Here is a 19837-nt window from a genome sequence, read left to right on the forward strand (position 1 = left end):
GGTCCAGGTTCTGTTCTGGGGATTAAGGGACCTGAAGAGGGTCAACTTAGCTCAGGTGGACCGGCCCCGTGTGGACATAGAGTGTGCGGGTCGAGGTGTTCAATCCACCCTCATTCAGAACTACAAGAAGAATCCCAATTTCAGCACCCTGGTTAAATGGTTTGAAGTGGTGAGTACACCGGCCCATTTTTCTCTGTGTTAACAAGAGCATATGCACACTTTTGCTGTAAATATCCAAACCACAGGACCTTCCGGAGAATGAGCTGCTACATCCTCCTCTTAATATCCGGGTGGTGGACTGCAGGGCGTTTGGCCGCTACATCCTGGTAGGATCCCACGCCGTTAGCAGCCTGAGACGCTTCATCTACAGCCCTCCAGACAAGACGTCCAACAACTGGGCCTCTGCAGGTACTGACACTCCGCAGTCTGATGAAGAGAGGAATATGAATATGTGATGTTGTATGTGTGTGCTTCAAGTCTGTTCTATGCTCGGGAGAATTTTTATTTTGATGAGTTGCATCAGTTACTTTAAGAAGAGAGCTCACAGCTGTCACGTACGCTCTGATGAGGACTTCAAAGCGAGCCCCGGGGCTGTTGTCAGTACTGTAGGATACCTGACTACAGGAGGATAGGGTAGTAACACTTCTGGCAGTTGAGAGACGTGAAGGGTTTTCTTTCTCAGAGTGGCAACGGGTTCTTCTTCTTTTTTTAAACTTTTTCTGGCTGTCCGGGCTTTTTAAAATCAATGTTTAGGCAATAAAAGTAATGGAAAAAGGGTTTAAAACCTACTTTACTTGCTTCTGTTCTGATACACTTGTGTGATCCATAAAGAAGATGTTTTCTTCTTTATTAACCTTGCTCATTTCTCTGCTTGCTCTCTGCCCTGACCTTCCTTCCCACCTTTATCCTTCCTCCATCTCCCATGTTGGTGCCATCTTGCATGTCTCCGGCTGTCCTGTCTTTCCCCGCTGGCGCTGTCCTCAACCATCGGCTCTGTTCCAGCTAAGCTAATGAATGGCTACATGGTCCTAACCAATGGCTTCCCCCAGCCTCGCTCCTCACCCAGCCTCTCTTCCCGCACCTTCTCTCGCCCTGCAGGTGACATCATTGTCAACCTGGACGCAGATCCTACAATCCGGAAGATGGACACATTCGTCAAGTTAGACGCCGTAAGCTTTTCTTTTCTTTGGACTTCCAGCTGCTTTTTTCTATACCGTGTATGTTTCTGTTCGTAGACGCTGACAGTACTAATCTTGCTTCGTGTTGAGACCTTTAAACCTGCATTTGTGCACCTATTGTGGCATCCATTGTGTGTATTAATCCCTGTGTTGTCTATATAACACCCTCTATCATAGACGTCTGATGCTGTTGTAAAAGTTGACATGGTGAGTAGTCGTCCCACAGACATTATGGACTGTGACTGACTGTTTCACAGTAAATAATTCAAATGTGGCCAACTGGGAATCACTCAAGCATTGGTGCATCTGTTTTAACAGACTGAGGAAGAGAGTGACAAAGAGAAAAAGAAGAAGAAAAAGAAGAAGAAGGGGGTAGTGGAGGAAGACGATGAGCCTGATGAGAGCGTGCTGGACTGGTGGTCCAAATATTTTGCCTCAATAGAGACGCTGAAGGAGGTTTTCCATTTTCTACTCGTCCATTCAGTTCATGTGTTTTTTGAGCTCTCAAAGTATGAATACTGTTACTAACTCACATAATGTTGTTGTCCGGTCTGTCAGACCCTCAAAGCCCAGGAGGCGGCTCAGGCCGAGGCGGAGGAGAGAGAGGACCTGGAGATAGCAGCTGAAACGGCAGGTACCGAACTCTGCCGGCATGCCTTTCTCCCGCCATCGTTTTGATTCCTCTCAAAAGGATACAGAGTACTGGAGAGTGCAAATGTGGATACTAAAGTACATTATTTTCTGAAAGCATGAGAGGTATTTTTATCTGCTTGCCAGTCTTCTCTTTCATCCCATCTATCCACCTTCTCATGTGCTTCAAATGGTGTGGAATTCTGTACAAGTCAGAGCCATGTTTTATACATCAGCCCACCCTCGCAGCTCTGCAGCACAGATTAAAGTGAGCCGAGCCACTGCCTGGATCTGAGAATAAATATTCATCATCAGATATCGCACTGTAAAATCAAAGGGACGTGTCATTTGTGTCTTTCCTTTTTGGCCCGGGATTGCAATAATCATTAATAACATTGATTGATTGATTGATTTGAATTGTTTATTTGCGAACACATAAGGAAAAAAATATAAAATTTTAAAACAAATTCAAAACATACAGAAAAAAAGCAACAACAACAAAAACGTAATAATATGACAGTAATAACATGAAGCTGAAATCCTATTAAAATGTACATCCTTAAAAATACAGTATTTTAGTGTTTTGTCTGGTCAGAAGTGTGTTACTGTCTAACGTAGCCCACTGGAGCTTTAATACACCAGCACTGTTGTAACGGGCAGTTAAATCACATTAACATAAACTCAACATTTTGTTTAATTAGTTTGAAAAAGTTTGACTACGTTTACTACGTGATGCCAATGAAACATGGCCCCCTGATAAGCAGTCACGTCAGCTTCCATGTGACGTGTCACGTGACGTGTCATGTGACGTGGTGTAGTGGTGTGTGCAGCCCTCTTCATGACTCCAACCCTGCCTTGTCCATCTTCCATCCATCCTTCTGATCAGATATCAAACCTGATGACCTTCTTCCGAAAGGCTCCAAGATGAAGGAAAAGAGCAAAGAGAAGAAAAGCTCCAGGGACAAAAAGAAGGGTCACACTGCGGACAGTGCAGAGAAACAACGGGTTAAATCAAAAGTGGACGAGCTGGTGGTGAGTGTGTCAGACAGAAACAGCACAGAATTACCCAGAATGATAGAGACACTTTCTGTTTTGGTTTGCTTGTGCAGGTGTACAACAAGGAGTTGGAGAGTGAGTTTGGGGACTTTGAAGATTGGCTTCACACGTTCAACTTGTACAGGGGAAAGGCCGGAGATGACGACGAACACGCTCTGGACGATGACAGAATTGTTGGTAGATTCAAGGTGGGACAGCACTGCGTGAAACCGCTCATGCATCAGCTTCGGTCAGGAAATCTGTCGTATGAGCAGGTGTTTCTTTTCTGTGACACAGGGATCCCTGTGTATGTACAAGCTCCCTCTGTCTGAGGAAGTCACAAGAGAGGCAGGGTTTGATCCCAACATGGGAATGTTCCAGAGCATTCCACACAATGACCCAATCAGCGTCCTTGTCCGTGTCTACGTCGTCAGGGTGGGTGACATCCTCATTGTGAAAGTACATCTGCTATTCAAAAGTAATACAGTCCATAAGTAATTACTTAGAATGCCTGTTTTCTTTGTTTTCTCAGGCCACAGAGCTTCATCCTGCTGATATCAATGGGAAGGCTGATCCATACGTTGTCATCAAGCTTGGAAAGTCAGAGGTCAAGGACAAGGAGAACTACATCTCCAAGCAGCTCAATCCTGTATTTGGCAAGTGAGTTGTCAGGTTTTAGATATTTATTAAGCAGGAAGTGGTGTTAAATGCCATGAAGTTTCACAAAAACTCAAACATAGCATGACTCTAAAGCAGTTACTCAAAAATAGAGCAGTATTGTGAATCCATTTAAATCTGCTGCATATATTTAATTAATTTTTTTTTTATTTAACCTTTATTTAACCAGGAGAAAGTCTCGTTGAGATTAATAATCTCTTTTACAAGAGAGTCCTGGCCAAGACAGGCAGCAACATGGTTACAAAAACAAATAACATAAGAACAATTTATAACAATTAAAACAGTTTTAACAAAACAGTAAACAGATCGCAAAAATAGTCAAAATCAACAACAATCAAAGCACCTACAGCTAAATGTACTTGCTTCCAAGTCTTTCAGGAGAACTTTAAAAGCATCAAGTGAGACCAGATCTCTTAATTTTAAAATTTTCTGCAACTCATTCCATGCATAAGGAGCAGCATAGCTGAAGGCCCTACTACCTAGTTTAGTGCGGACCCTAGGTACAGACAATACAAATAAGTCCTGGGGGCGAAGGTTATGACTCCCAGTGCTTTTTTGAAAAACATAATTTCCTAAATAGAGTGGAAGTAGGCCAAGAATGGCCTTATAAACAAAGACATGCCAATGATAGAGTCTACGGGTGGACAGAGCAGACCATCCGACCCGAGTGTACAAAGAGCAGTGGTGAGTACGAGATCTAAAATTTGTTATAAATCTCAATGCTCCATGATAGACAGTATCCAATGAGTGAAGACATAGAGCAGATGCATGCATATAGGACATCGCCGTAGTCAAGCACAGACATAAAAGTGGTGGCAACAAGTCTCTTTTTGGGTTCGAAGGAAAAGCAAGCCTTATTTCTAAAATAAAAACCCAATTTTAGTTTCAACGTTTTTACAAGATGCTGAATATGAGGCTTAAATGAGAGCGAATCATCAATTATGAATCCAAGATAATCTGCACATAACATCCTTCTTTTCGCTCAGATCATTTGACATTGAGGCCACCTTCCCGATGGAGTCCATGCTAACGGTGTCCGTATATGACTGGGATCTGGTTGGCACTGACGACCTGATTGGCGAGACAAAGATCGACTTGGAGAATCGGTTCTACAGCAAATTCAGAGCTACATGTGGCATTTCATCCAACTATTCTCTGTGAGCTGCGTTGCCTCGTGTCCTTTTCTTTATGTCTCCATAATAAACTCAATTTCTGCCTTTAGTAATTTAGGCCTTGAAATTAAACATTCAGGCATTTCAAAGCCCCCCTTAGTTGGATGGCAGTTGCTTGACTGTTTACAGTTTGGTAACTTTTCTGGTATGTCTTCATGGTAGCCATAGATACAATGTTTGGCGGGATCCGATGAAGCCCAGCCAGATCCTTGCTAGGCTCTGCAAAGAAGGCAAGATCGATGGACCGCACTATGGGCCTGGAGGCAAAGTCAAGGTGGCAAATCGAATCTTTACGGGACCAACAGACATTGAGGATGAAAATGGTATTATTTAATCATGGTGGCAACACTGTACCATTGTACCATGTCACCATATACTGTGTGTTATCTTCCCTTTTTTTTTTAAAGACATTTTAAGCTTTTGTCCTCCCGTTTCACCTTTTTGTCATCTTTTGTGTTCACGTCAACCCCTCAGGTTTAAAGAGGCAGACTGAGGAGCATTTAGCGCTGACAGTGTTGAATCACTGGGAGGAGATCCCCAGAGTTGGCTGCAAGCTGGTTCCTGAACACGTGGAGACCAGACCCCTGCTGAACCCTGACAAACCTGGAATCGAACAGGTAGGAACAAGCCTTCGTGTCTAGTGTCATTAAACAAAAAGGTTTCAGACTTACAGATTAATCGTTTTTTTCCCCATCAAAGGGCCGCCTTGAAATGTGGGTGGACATGTTTCCTATGGACATGTCTGCTCCTGGACCTGCCATTGACATTTCACCACGTAAACCAAAGAGGTATGTACCTACAGGAACCTTAAATCATCTGTTCCATCCTTTCTAATTACCGTATTTTCTGGACTATAAGCCGCTACTTTTTTCATAGGTTTTCAACCATGCAGTTTATACAAAGGTGCGGCTATTCTGTGGATTTTTCTTCCACCGCTAGGGGGAGTGCTAACCGGAATTAGAATCAAAACTTAGACAAAATAAATGCAAAGAAGAATATGCTACTTCTTCTTTAGCAGGTAGAAGCAGATTTCAAACAGATAAATAAATAAATAAATAAATAGCGGTTATTTTCTCTTGGTTCTGTCCCGTTTTAATCAGCAAAGTTGCTGCTGTGTTAAAAGACACTGTTAGGAAAGGATCTATTTAGGTACAAACATGTACATCATTTACAGTTCAAAATCCTTCTGTACATGTAGTAAATATCTAATCTAACAACAGAAATATATTTGCGGCTTGCATATCTTTTTGTTTAAATAGAGCGGATGCGGCTTATATACAGATGCGGCTTGTATATCTTTTTTTTATTATTTTTTTAAAAATAGTGTGGGTGCGGCTTATATACAGGTGCGGCTTATAGTCCAGAAAATACGGTAAGTAAAGCTGTCAAACTCAATTAAAGTTCAGTGGATGATGCATTTATTAATTGCTTTCAAATTGTTTAAGTGGTTTTTCAACAGAATATGTACTTACCCTGGTTATGTTGTGGTGAGTCTGTTTGACGAGATAATGCCCAGGTTTAGATTTTCAAGCGATATTTAATGTCAAATATGAGTGCAACTATGTGTGTGTATATGTGTTCCTTCCTCCTGCCCTTACCAGATATGAGCTCAGGGTGATTATTTGGAATACTGACGAAGTAATACTGGAGGACGATGATTACTTCACTGGGGAAAAGTCCAGTGACATATTTGTCAGGGGGTAGGTACAGTGGGGCGAGGCACCCAAGCTTCATCCTGTGGGTGTCGGCTGTGCGTGGACGTTTTCTCTTCTTTTTTTTGCAGTTAACCTTTTTTTGTTTTGTTTTGTTTTGTTTCCATTTTTTTCTGTGTGCGTGTTGCGTTTATGTGTTTGTGGTGTGTCTCCTGTCTGTCGTCCTTTCTCTCTTCTCCGGTCAATGCTCTGCTGGTGTCTAGCTTTGAGCTTCGTGTTATAATTTGGAACACTGATGACGTAATTCTAGAGGACGATGGTTTCATGACAGGAGAGAAGATGTCTGACATCTATGTCAGGGGGTAAACACACGAATCCATCGCATGGCTCGTACAAATCCCTTGCTTTCCTTTTCCTGAAGTCCCTGCATCATTCCTCTGTGACTCTTCCCATTTTAATCCCTTATACAGCACGGAAAATTGCTTGTGGTAAGCTGAAAACAAATGCCTATTGAAAAGCCTCCTACAATAACGACTAATCATTAACAGCCTGAGTCTGTCGCTGAAAACCTTCACAAGGATTCAAGGAAACGTTATTGTCATTCGCATTACATTTTCATTACGGTCCTGGACATGTAAATGTTTTAACAAGTAATAAAATAATATAAATACAGAGAATAAAAGTAAAAGAAGTAAACGTAGAAGTAATAAAATGTAAAAGAGTGCAACAACCTCAATATAGAATGTATATATATAATATATGGAGTGTAGATATAATAAATCTAGATAGATATATAATTAGATATATTCATTTTTTAGATATAAAAAATTATAAATTAAAACACATGTAACACAATTGTCTGATAAATATATGATGCCGCTATCTAGCTTCCTATCACTCATTAGACAAGGTGGAAATAATATGACCTGGTGCATAATGTTTTAAAGGAAGACTGCAGATGTAAAACAACCCTAGGTCTGTTATTAGATAGGATGGAGGGTAAACTTTCATTAGGAACCAAAACAAGAGCAATCAAAGTCTTGAGTGAGCATGGAATATGTGATGGCATAAACAACAAGGAATATTGAATCTAGTGATGAGTATTCATGACAACAGAAAGTTGTTAGCAGATTGAACTTTCCAAAGACAAGATCAGAAAAACATCTGGAATACAGATGAGTTGAAGAGGAGAAGTCAAGGATGTGACTTGACTCGGATCATCTTGGGGAGTGTGAGATTTAGGGTGTTACTGGTGGAGAGAAGACTTCAGACAGACCAACAGAAGTGAGGTAGGAGTGCTGCAGTGCTTGTTTATAGGAGTTGTAATCATTGATGTGTGACTGTGAAGGTGCTGGATGTAAGTTTCCATCCATGCTGTCTACTGAGATGCTCACCTGCGTTTTTGTAGAGCTGAATCAGTACTGATGAAAGTGTACACTACTTACCATCTAATAATAGAGCTATGGTTGTTTTTAACTCCAGAAATGTTCCTTTAAGTGTAAGTACTAATGTAATATTGTGGTGACCCTCAAGGGACCTGGGGTAGATACCCCTGACTGCACAAGAGCAAAACACCAAGGTTTGGGATCAGAAGAGGCTGTTTATTGTAACAATCCAGATCCTCTGCAGGACATGCATTAAGCCCTTGTTCCCAGCTGGCTTGGGTTCCTCTGTCTGAATGGACAAAAGAGGGGAGAAAATAATTGGTTTGTCCATAAGATGAAGCAACAGTCACAATGACCAGTCTACATTTAATCTCACCACACTATTATTGGTGCTTTTACACTAGTACCTACTCAGCGCGACTCCACTCGCCTCGTCCTCGTTTGTTTTTAGACACCCAGATGAGAAGTGGGCGGGTTGGAGCGAAGCTGCTGTGACGTATTTGATTGTGTGATCTAAACAGAGAAGACAACTACACTAAAGATGTAGAACCTGTAGGAGATGATAAATGTGCTGCTTGGTCTGTGACTTGTTCGATATCAAGTTAAAAAATGAGAGTGAAAGAAGCTTCAAGCAGCAACAATTTTTTTTTAAATTTTGTTTGTCTCGGCGCTGCTGAAAAGTCAGCTGGGAGCCGTGAGCAGCTGAGAAGAGTGACCGAGCGCCTGGCAGATCTTGTCGTTCCTTATCGCCCCGTCTAGATCCCTTTTTAATTCTCTCCTCAGCCACCAGGTTTATGAACATCTGCACCTCAGAGTTGGATCACCAAACAGACTTTTGCGCTGCCGTTGCCTGGCGAATAAAATGAAGAAGCTGCGTAGGTACTAGTATAAAAGCGCTATTAGAACCTCGGCAGAATAGATACAGAAAAAGTATCAACTCGGCACGCCTCCACCCGCCTCCACCCATAGTGGAAAGCTCAAAACCGGGGCGTTGCGAGTCGAGTCGCACTGAGTAGGTACTAGTGTAAAAGCGCCAATATGAATCTCCCTTCTGGCTTCTGCAGGCTTCCTTTTATCCCTGCAGCTGATCAGGCCTTGATTCCCTGCAGCTGATCAGGCCTTGATTCCCTGCAGCTGATCAGGCCTTGATTCCCTGCAGCTGATCAGGCCTTGATTCCCTGCAGCTGATCAGGCCTTGATTCCCTGCAGCTGATCAGACCTTGATTCCCTGCAGCTGATCAGACCTTGATTCCCTGCAGCTGGGCAGGGATGCCGTCTTTTCCCTAATGACGGTCTCTGATCCAGGTGTGTCTTTGTGCCTTGCTGTTTCTTAGAGCGTGTCGCTCTCCCTGGTAGCAACCTCTGTCACAAAGCTTAGTCGAATAACGCTGTGTCAGTGTTTAAATGGTGAAAGATCCATTTTCATTCAACACAAATTGTCCTTTAGCACTTCAATTTTCTAGTCTTACTGAAGTGTGATGAAATACACCACCTTAGCGTTAACCGGGCATCTTTTCGGGGATGTGTTAAATAATGTACTAAACCTATAGCCTACAGTACATAAACGTAAAGCCATTTTTTGACCTTACATTTCTGCGACCTGAGGAATATCTAACATTTTCTCTCTTTTTAAAATTTGAGTAAATTATTTAAAATTAAAAATAATAAAATCATCTCTGAGGGGATCTCAGAGGTTAGCTTGATCTCAGCAGAAAAGAGAAACTGCATTACTTGCTAGTTCAGTGCTAACTTGAATCGAAAGCATAAGAGGTGTGCTTTAAAATAAATGTAGAGACAGAAAACGCTCCAAATATTGGCTCTAAATAAGTAAAAATAAGTGGTTTTGTCCTGTACTGTTTTGCAACTGGATTCTTACTTCTGAATGATACTTTCAGATATGTTGGGGGGGAAAAACCCTCGCATGGAAGTCTAATATATCCCACCCTCACCAAGCACTTGGTGCTATGCTAATCCTGACCAAAAGTACATTAATTTGCCCTAAGAAAAGCTCCAAGTCAAACAAGCCCACTGATATTTAAAGAAATAAAACAAAAAAACCTTTTATGCATATAACTTGTCAGTGAAGTGTTTGGTGATGTTTGCATGATGCACGACAAAACTTCATGTTTTTCTGTCATTTTACAGCCAGATTTTGACCAGAAGTATTGATATTATTATGCTTCCTCACTCACGCATCTGTCAACATAACACAGCGGATTTGGTGTCACCTGGAGATGTGACACCTCTTGATTTGTTGGAATTAAATGGGTGCCATCGTTCAACAACCGTAAAAAGAGCATGATGAATTAATTTACAAATGAAAAATATCTGGCTAAGCACAACTATTGTGACTGGAATAAGAAAGGAGCTGGGGATGTTTCAGACTGAACCGGATCTGTGGCTAAACTGGTGTTAATCAGTTTCTCAGCCACCATAACATTTGTTTTCTCCTTTCTTAATCCAACTTAATTCTTCCCAACGCTCTCTCTTGCTGCAGCTTCTATCCCTGCCTACTTCAAGCATCTCAGTTTCCAAATCATACCATTTTGTGGTTTCAGGAGCCTGTTTTAAGCTGACAATGACATTTAGTCAGTTTACTTTCCAGTGTTTGTTTTGAAAACTGAGACTGCAGCAGCTCAACTTGTTCCTCTTGACTTAGGAAGCCATCCTCACTCAAATATTAATGAATTAGCGACAGCAGCCAGTAATAATCCTTTATGCTCAAATTTTAATTTGCAACCAATTTTCCAAAGATTAAGTTCATATCTCAAATGAATTTTGTTAATGACATTCTTTGCTAGCTTTATGTATGCATGGCTCTGTAAAGAATGTGAAGCTCCAAGATCAATTCAGGTTTTTATGTATTACTGGAAAAATAAATATTTGGGCTTATGATTATGACATATGTACACATCTGATCTGATTTTGGGGAGTCACATGACATGTTTTTGTTTTGATTTGAACCTACGAGCATCATCTCTCTTGTTGGTAGACTGCAATACTGAACATGGCCTATGCACTCTTTAAATCACAAAATTGGTATTGAGTACTGACTATTAATTGCAAGTTATTACATGTTAACACGCATGAATAATAAAATACAACACCAAAATCCATTTATGCATCGCATCATTCTGTAGATTGATCTAACTTTCATCTTGATGACCATTTCTACAGATGGCTGAAAGGACAGCAGGAGGACAAGCAGGACACAGATGTGCATTACCACTCCCTCACTGGTGAGGGCAACTTCAACTGGCGCTTTGTGTTCCCCTTCGATTACCTCATGGCTGAGGAGAAGATTGTCATCTCTAAGAAAGAGTCCATGTTCTCCTGGGATGAGACCGAGTACAAGATCCCTCCTCGTCTCACGATGCAGGTCTGGGATGCAGACCACTTCTCTGCCGATGACTTCCTAGGTGAGGACTACGAGGAACAAGGGCTTCATGCTCTTTTATTTCATTTAATATTTAAGTCACACTGCTGTTTTTCGCCATAAATCCCCAAAATAATAATGGATTATATGGGCACTTCTACAAGCATTTTCTAGGTTAGCTGAAATCATTATTTATTATGAACTTTATTTAGTCGTAATTTACATTTGCAATGTAAATGTTAAGGTCAGAAAAAGCATCATGCCTCAAAAGTCACTGAATAAACACTTGAAATAGTTTTGATTTTCTACATGTTTTTCAGTTGTTTTAAAACAACTAAGAGGATGGAAATATGCTAACGTGGATGTCGTGTGAATGTTCATTTTCTAAGCTTTTGTTCTTGGAAACAAGCAAATCTTCCATAGATATCATAATAGTATGAAATGATTGTGTATTGTTGTAAAAGATCATGTATCATGACAGCCCTATTTCAGTCATTGCTAGAGTCTGTATCACCACTCCCAGGTGCAATTGAGTTGGACCTGAACAGGTTCCCTCGTGGCGCCAAGACAGCCAAGCAATGCTCCCTGGAAATGATCCGAAATGAGCAGGACCTGCCCACCATCTCCATCTTCAAACAGAAGCGGGTCAAAGGATGGTGGCCATTTGTAGCCCGCGACGAGAACGATGACATGGAGCTTACGGTAAGCCAGTCACCAAATAGAAAAGGGGGGGGGAAATAAATAAATAACTGTAGTCTTTAAAGCATCTCAGAATGCCAGCTTGAGAATTATTTCAAGGCAGTAAAAGGATGAAGTAGAGTCAGTGGCATGATGGAGGATGCATTATAGAACGATAATAGGCAAGCAGCAGCAGAGGAGAGGTATTTACCAGGAATATGCTCGTGATTACAGGGCAAGGTTGAGGCTGAACTTCACCTGGTGACGGCAGAGGAGGCAGAAAAAAGTCCTGTCGGACTGGGACGAAACGAGCCCGATCCGCTGGAGAAACCAAAGTAAGACACTGACGTGTGAAGAATTTCTTGAGAATATGCTAGAAAATGACTCTATATTACACTGGTTTCGTAGTTCAAACATGCGAATGATTTGTGGAGCAGAAAAAGACACATACATGAGCAATTGTGCTTTAAATTTTCTTTTTGGGAATCATTCTTGCGGTGCAAAAAGCAGTGTGTGAAAAGCACAGTTTCAATATGATGAATTAGTTCATAAAGATGAGCACTGCTTTCTGCGCTGTCAAAGACCATTGTTACACACTCGTTTCTCCTCCTATCATCTCTTCAACTGTCTCCCTGTCTCTTCCCTCCCTCCTTCTTTCCCTCACGTGTATGTGACTCACCTTTTCTCCCTTCATTTGCCTCATCTACATTCCTTCCCTCCCTCTTTTTTCTTCTTTTCTCCCCAAAAGTCGTCCGGATACCAGTCTTATGTGGTTTCTGGGCCCTCTGAAGTCCATACGCTACTTCATCTGGCACAACTACCGCTGGCTGATCCTCAAAGCCCTGGGGCTGGTACTGCTGCTGCTCATGCTGGGCCTCTTCCTCTACTCATTCCCTGGCTACCTTGTCAAGAAGATGCTGGGGGCCTGATGCGCTGGTAGCCTCTGCCCCCTCCTCACTGTCTCAGCTGGATTGAGCCGTCTTTACTGCGCCTTCTCCTGTTTTGTCCTTTCAAATTCAGTTTGTTTATCTATTTTGCTCCACTTCTGTCCTTTACTTTCTTAGAAGTAGAATGATCTTCAACTATCCTTGTACTTTTGGTTGTGTTTTTTTTCTTGACCTATTGTCCAAGCAAGTTTTTTTCACCACCAAGTGTCATTATATACATCGCATATCACCTGCTTGATTGAGAAAGACGCTGGGAGGTTTTAGGTACCGGTAATTGTAGTTCATGCCATTTTGGATGTGACATCATCCAAGGTAAACAGCAACATAGGGTATATTTTTTTAATTCCAAAAAATGTCAAACCTAAGTAAATGTCCAAATACACAGTGAGTAACGCTGCCTTTATGTAGGTTTTTTATAAATCACGAAATTATCACGTCTTGGTAGCATAACACTTCACATGTTGTTGTCTAGTGTAGTGTAGATCTAAAAACTGGCAAAACTGATGCTGTTAAAATGTGAGTGTTGTAGCTGCTGGTCAGTCATCCATCCATCCATTTTCACTAATGTATCCATTCCACATATTGCAAAGCTTCCACTCTTTGATGTGCTTTGTTGCTCCTTTGAAAGCTGATTAATAGAAATGTGAATTGTGAGCATGCTCTAGGGACAAACAATCCTTACAAATACAACATGACTGAAATCACTAATGCCAGCTTTCTCTCTCTGTCTTTTATCCCTCGTCTTCCACCCTATTTCTTGTTCTGTCTACCCATGCTCATGTCTTTTCACCCTCCATTAACTCACCCCCTCCATCCACCTGCATGCCTCTCTCGCAATGTCCTTACTACCCACCTGTAAAACCTGGATGCAGTCGCCCAGACACCACCTTCCTGTGGTTCCTGAGTCCGCTGAAAGCCATCCGCTACCTTGTGTGCAACCGCTACAAGTGGCTGATCATCAAGATCGTGCTGGCCCTGCTGCTGCTCATCATGCTGGGCCTCTTCCTCTACAGCATGCCGGGCTACCTTGTCAAGAAGCTGCTGGGTGCTTAGTTCACTGCTAAGAGGAAGAGGAGGGGAAAAGCTGGGTGGATGGGAGGAAATCAACAGGACTGCCACAAAAAGGGAGCCAGAGGGAAGTCTGTTCTGTACCATTTTCTCCTCTTTACTCCGCTCTGATCTCCCTAACCAGCTTGCCCCTTTCAACTTTAGCACTAAGGAAAAGCGAGGGCACCGAGCAAAGTGACTGTTTCCAACCCAAGTAACAAAAAGATGCCGGATAATCTAAATCAACCTGCAACAAGCCTAACAAAACTAAACCAATCATATAATCATTCCTCTTGTCCAGCAGGGTTATATGACTGAATGCTTCTTTGTCCAAACATTAGGCTTTTGATTTATGTAATCAGTGAAACTGTTGGGTTAATGGCATTTGAAGCGATGCTGAGTGATCTCCCATGACGCCGTGTCTGCGTTTGACCAAGGTTAATGTGGGACAAATGGATGACACTTCTAGCAACACTTTAACATTGCCTTAATTTGGGTATTTATAAACATAAATAGTTTCAGCAGCTGACCTTAAAAAATATAGTGATGCATAGTATTTCTCAATCATTTGTCCTCTTTGTAAATGATTTTACATTACTGTCCTTTAGTATTCTTTTACACACCAGTCTCCACCTACTAGTGCCCAAAAGTGATGTAAAAGTCAATAAAATTACACAAAAATGTACATTTATAGGTACATTTACATTATAATGCATCAACATCTGTTTCTGTAATATTTATAAATTGCCTATGAAGACTACATTGGAGGATTATAGTAATGAGTTGTTGTTTTTTTAATCTATTAAAGCTTTTGCAATCTTTGCACACATATAAGAGATAAAAATGAAAAAATAATATTTTCCTATTAAATTCAACGAAATAGTAGAACGACATTACTTCAAAATGAATGAGGTAATGAATATGTTTTTTTTTCTTCTTCAGTTAAACTACAGTCTTAAAAATGTAGTCCCTGGATCAACGCATCCAAGTCAGATTTGTGTTAAGCTCTGTTTGCAAAAAATTAGACTATTTATTTCAGTTTCCAAGTTAATATATGAGGGAAAGAACAGTTCTGCTGATTTTCTCCTAATATGCAGATTTTAGTTTGCAGTCTCCTGTTGTTGTTATTCTTAAAATGTGTAAATCTTTTTTTTTTTACTGTCCTATGTCCTTATCGTCTCTTGAAAAAAAAAAATTTCAGCAGAATGACAGAAGTTATTTGCAAATACACTTTCAACAATTCTGAAGTGCTCAGAGAAAGAAAGAATGACTTAGGTTATCGCTGATATCCAGCTAAATGGAGGCTTGTGTGTTAATATGCATGCGTCATTGTGATAACTGACCTGAGAGGTCATGTGTGTTCGCATGACTCGTCCTTCCAGCTCGATTCAAACCACTTCACACCACGTTTTTTGTTTGGATTTATTGTTAACAGATAATCCAAAGATGGCCTACGAAAATGATTAAAGTGTTTTTGAATGGAGTCATTACAAAGGATCTTGGATACTTCTGTCAAATCTGAATCGGCCTCCACATCACATGGCGTTGTGTTTTGATGTCATTTGTGTTGTATTTTTGTGAATCTGAAAATACAATTATGGTTTGCACTGAACTAAAATTGCCTGTTTTTATGATGAATCAGTGTATTTAATGTGTTGAAATGTGTGTAACATCTATTTATTTTGTTTGTTTTACTTTTACAATTTGAAATAAACATAATTCAATGGATAACCTATGTAAGTATATATATACTAGTGTGTAAGATTGCTTTTCCAGCTATAATGAAAGATCATGACAGCCCTATACAATTCAGAGGTAATTTATAAAGACTCAAAACAGATGATCAAAGAGACACTGAGCTGTTTAAGAACATATAGCTTTAGCAGGTTGGTTCTCTTGTTGAAAGTACTACTATGGTCAGTTTTAAAGAGATTTGTCAAAGATTGTTTTGGCAGAAGGATATACGACTTCCAACCTACTTTTACCTCTGCTTGTTAACAAAAAAGATTGTACTTTGTGTAAAATGCAAATGACTGCAGATCATTTAGCAAAACATTAACTGTACGTAGAAAAGGAAGATGATGAAAAGGGAGTCAGCACCATATTTTGGTTGCAGGATGCTACTTGTTGCAAATGATTTGCTGTGTCATCTTCAAAGAATATATCACCTCTTCTGAATTGATGGAAGTTCGTCATTTAACCTCTGAATATTTCTGTGCAGTCGTCCTGACACCAGCATGTCGTGGTTGCTGAGGCCGATGAGGACGATGTGCATCTTGGCCTGGAGGCAATACAAGCTGCACTGCGCGGTGCTGCTCACTGCTGCAATGGGTCTGCTCTTCCTGGCTCTGCTCTTCTTCTCTCTCCCCTCAGAGATCAGCCACAAGCTGTTTAACCCCTTTGGCTAATTCCACCAAACACACATTTGTTTTAACTTTTTCATTATTGTTTGCATACACTGTGTATCGCACAGGAACCGACCCAGTACACAGTACACACTATTTTCCTTTATATTTGTCAAAATAAAAATTATACAAATAAAGCATTTTTGAATGTGTCTTTTATTTCTAGAATTTACACACAATATTTTCCTCAAGTCTCCACATGTGCAGCTCCAGTCCACCTTCACCTTCACATTCATATTCATCTGACCTGGTGACCTGTCAGAGAAGATGGTTTGATATTAGAGAGGAAGCACGTTCGTCTTATCAGTTAGGTTCTTACTTCCTCTTTTATTGGCTGTTTAACTGAAACTCATATCGTCCCAAGTTGTCTGATATTGAACAAGAGAACAGAAACATTTTCCTGAACATATGTGTTAAAACTTGGAGTGTTGCAGCATGTGCAACATAATAATCTGCTAAATATGATTGCAAATCCAATCAGTACTGACTTTCGCAGAAGATATGCTGTCTCTTCTTATTTGATTTTATGACTGTTTCCATGGCTGAACTATTTGATCAATAATGTATTAAAACATTTGAAATGGCTCCAAAGGTAGTTCATGTAAGGGAAATAAATATCCCTCGTTTCAGACATAATTGCCATTCAATCAGTTGCACCTTTCAGCCTGAGACTACATACATTTTTTATTTTATTTTATATGTAATAAAATGTAATTGCTGTACTATCAAATCATCTTTTTAGTCTGAGAGTACATAAATGTCACCTTTAACTGAGAGACCTCAGTCTGTCCATGGTGGGAAAAACATCTCCAAAACAACAGTGCAGCATGAACGTCAGAATCTCCAGACCGATCAACAGCTTTCTCCCAAAAGCTGTTAGGATATTGATCCATGAATAGTCTGAGTCATGATCAGTTTTTATTACTTATTTTATCTTAGTTAAGTATTTTTAAAGGAGCTGGAGGCAGGATTGAGGCAGGATTTATGAAAAAAATTCGTATATGTTTTAAGTTTTCTAGTAATAATGTCAGATGAAGCGTTCCAAACCAAAAACAATGAGCCCTCTAGTGTCTCTCTCCGTTGCCTTGAACAGGCTGTGTGCTGCAAAATGTGCTGCAATTCTGGGCCCGAATTTCCCGCGCTGTCCTGCGGATGTGACGTCACATGACGCTGCATGCACGTTCTCCCCGTTCTCCCGTACCGGCTTCACTGTTGGCTGCAGTACCCCCGACGGCCGTCGTGGCGAAAGGTGGCGCTAGAGAGTCTCATTTCTTAAAAGGAGCCTCATGCTCTTTTAAGTTTGTATTATCACATGTCACTTTAACCAAACGCCACCAGCTGTATGTACAGCAAAGTGACACTAAAGATTGACTGATTCATTGATTGATTGAGTGAATGATTGAAATATTAAGTAAACACTAAATTATACTAAATTCTTACGCTGGATTACAGTACATTGCTGAATCATTTTTTGTGCCTTTGTTAGGAAAATGTCCTAACTTTTGTAACATCAACAACAATGCAACTCAATGTAAAAATTCCTGGAGTGACAGTAGAATGTGGTTTGACATCAAAAGGTGATAACTTCCAGGTTCGGTTATCATATCCATCATTTTTTAATAAGCCTTCTTAACAAGGTACTGCCAACCTGCCCACTCAGGACAAACCAAACATAAACATGGCCCGACTGAGATAAAGCAAAGAAAAGCAGACATACTGTTGAGGAAAGACGCTGTGGCTGCACGTTCTGTTGCGTCAGATAGATAGATAGATAGATAGATAGATAGATAGATAGATAGATAGATAGATAGATAGATAGATAGATAGATAGATAGATAGATAGATAGATAGATAGATAGATAGATAGATAGATAGATAGATAGATAGATAGATAGATAGATAGATAGATAGATAGATAGATAAGGCTGATGCTTAATAAAAATTCTGTCTTACCTGGACCTCCTGCGCTGCTCAAAGAAACTTTTAAGAGCAGGCAGGACGTGGTTAGGATGGACGAGGTCAGGGGTTGAATTAGTCGTAACACCGGTTTCCATTCCCTCTGCCAAGCCACTACACTCGAGACAAGCATCCATATATCCATATAGGCGCACGAAACACTTATCAGCAGGGCTGATGGTGTAAACAACCTACTCCACTCCTTATCTCTACACCTCCTCACCTCAGGCTGCTCTCTTTGCTGTTGCTCATACTTTATCAAGAAATCAACCAACTTTGGAACATCCTCATCAACAATGCCCAAAGACTAGAAGAGAAAACAGCATGTCTGGCTTCTCAAGCTGAGGTAAGGCACCTGTTATGCTGCGGTATGTGCTTATACATTATTTGAAAAACAGGTGGAAAAAATGAATATGTACTCACACAAAAGAGGGAACCCAACTTCACAGCAGTCTTTTGCTCCTTCTCCAGAGAGGACAGTATCTTCAGGACTTCCTCCTCCATCAAAAAGTCCTGGGAAGGGGGAGAGGGAAGAATTTCTCTCGAAGGAACTTTTCATTTTAAATTACTGCTTTTATGTGCTGTAGTAACTAATACTCTTCTTACAAATGTATTGTTATGTCTGTACACCCATCATTCACAACATTAAAACCCCCGATAGACAAAGTAAGTGACATTGCTCATCTTGTTACGATGGGATGATCTGCTGGGAAAACCAGTATCCTGGAAGTCGCATGTACAGGAGCCCTGACATACCAGGGCTCCTTTGATGGTGTGAAGAGGACGGATTCAATATTAAGGAAGGGGATTTTATTTTTGTGCCTAATCTGGGAATATATATAAATCTTAAACTTGCATCTAACCGCTTTATTGCACAGCAACTCCTTCACTTTCTTCAGCGCCTCGTTGGGCAACTTCCCTTCCTCCCACTCTGGACTGCTCTTGTGCTGAGCCTGAGCCGCTGGCCTGACGCTGAAAATGTCCCTGCGTGGGCTCTCAGTGTCAGTGTCAGTCTCTGGGCGGCACTTCTCAGTTTCAAATGGCTGACTGAGGCTGGAGGCCAGTTTCTGAGGCTCCGTGGGACCAAAGAGCTCCAGGGAGGGCAAATTAGGCCGCTTCCAGGCAACATCCAAATACTGCTTGCAGATCAGTGAGTCTATAACCAAACCCCGCTCCAATAGTTGCTTCACTTCTGCGTCAGTTAGTAGCCATATCTTCTCAAAGTTTCTGACGTTTGCAAAGTACCTGGATAAAGTGAAAAGAATCAAGTGTTAGAGGTGTTTCTTACGTAACATCAGTATTGACTGGAATCAAAAAGGTAATTATTACTCACTCGATTTTCGTGTGTGTGAGTGTTTGTATTTCTGTTTATGTTGTCTGCAGTCCTCAGACAGCATATGTGTCTCCTTTGTAAACTGTTTTTCTCTTGTGATGGATTCTTTTTGTTTAATTTCCCTTTCTTTTTCCTGCCTGAAACAAAGCTGTAAAATTAGCAATGTGTAATCGTTGTGCTCGTGCTAGAGTGAAAGAAAAAGGCGCTACCTGCAGATCTTGTCTTCATATGTCCTTATTGTGGCCAGCTGTACTCGTAGACATTGCTCTACCGGAAAAGGCTGGAAATCCAGGACCCTACTGTAGACCTGAACCAGTTGATCTAATCTACTCCAATCCTGCAGAGGCAAAAGTGGGACTTAGGCT

General features: G+C 40.9%; 1 protein-coding gene across 8 annotated transcripts in view; it reads left to right on the top strand.

Moving 5' to 3' along the window:
* otofa (otoferlin a) overlaps positions 1–16270 on the top strand; it is a 102107-nt gene extending 85837 nt beyond the window's left edge. For 2 of the 8 annotated variants that reach the window (XM_061707500.1, XM_061707504.1), the window contains 20 exons: positions 8–169; positions 246–408; positions 1003–1169; positions 1356–1385; positions 1497–1634; positions 1737–1812; positions 2695–2840; positions 2918–3052; positions 3141–3278; positions 3376–3503; positions 4508–4678; positions 4856–5016; positions 5168–5310; positions 5393–5481; positions 6609–6707; positions 10908–11149; positions 11630–11808; positions 12019–12119; positions 12533–12720; positions 13604–13741. In XM_061707500.1, coding sequence (XP_061563484.1) covers positions 8–169; positions 246–408; positions 1003–1169; positions 1356–1385; positions 1497–1634; positions 1737–1812; positions 2695–2840; positions 2918–3052; positions 3141–3278; positions 3376–3503; positions 4508–4678; positions 4856–5016; positions 5168–5310; positions 5393–5481; positions 6609–6707; positions 10908–11149; positions 11630–11808; positions 12019–12119; positions 12533–12713 — 2649 coding nt within the window. In that variant the 3' untranslated portion in view covers positions 12714–12720; positions 13604–13741. Of the gene's footprint in view, positions 1–7; positions 170–245; positions 409–1002; positions 1170–1355; positions 1386–1496; positions 1635–1736; positions 1813–2694; positions 2841–2917; positions 3053–3140; positions 3279–3375; positions 3504–4507; positions 4679–4855; positions 5017–5167; positions 5311–5392; positions 5482–6294; positions 6394–6608; positions 6708–10907; positions 11150–11629; positions 11809–12018; positions 12120–12532; positions 12721–13603; positions 15440–15999 lie in introns of those variants that run through there. The other 6 variants (XM_061707499.1, XM_061707502.1, XM_061707498.1 and 3 more) reach the window with 5 other exon arrangements.
* The last annotated feature ends 3567 nt before the right edge of the window (positions 16271–19837 follow it).

Source organism: Cololabis saira, chromosome 18 (assembly GCF_033807715.1).
Source record: "Cololabis saira isolate AMF1-May2022 chromosome 18, fColSai1.1, whole genome shotgun sequence".
Taxonomy (NCBI): domain Eukaryota; kingdom Metazoa; phylum Chordata; class Actinopteri; order Beloniformes; family Belonidae; genus Cololabis; species Cololabis saira.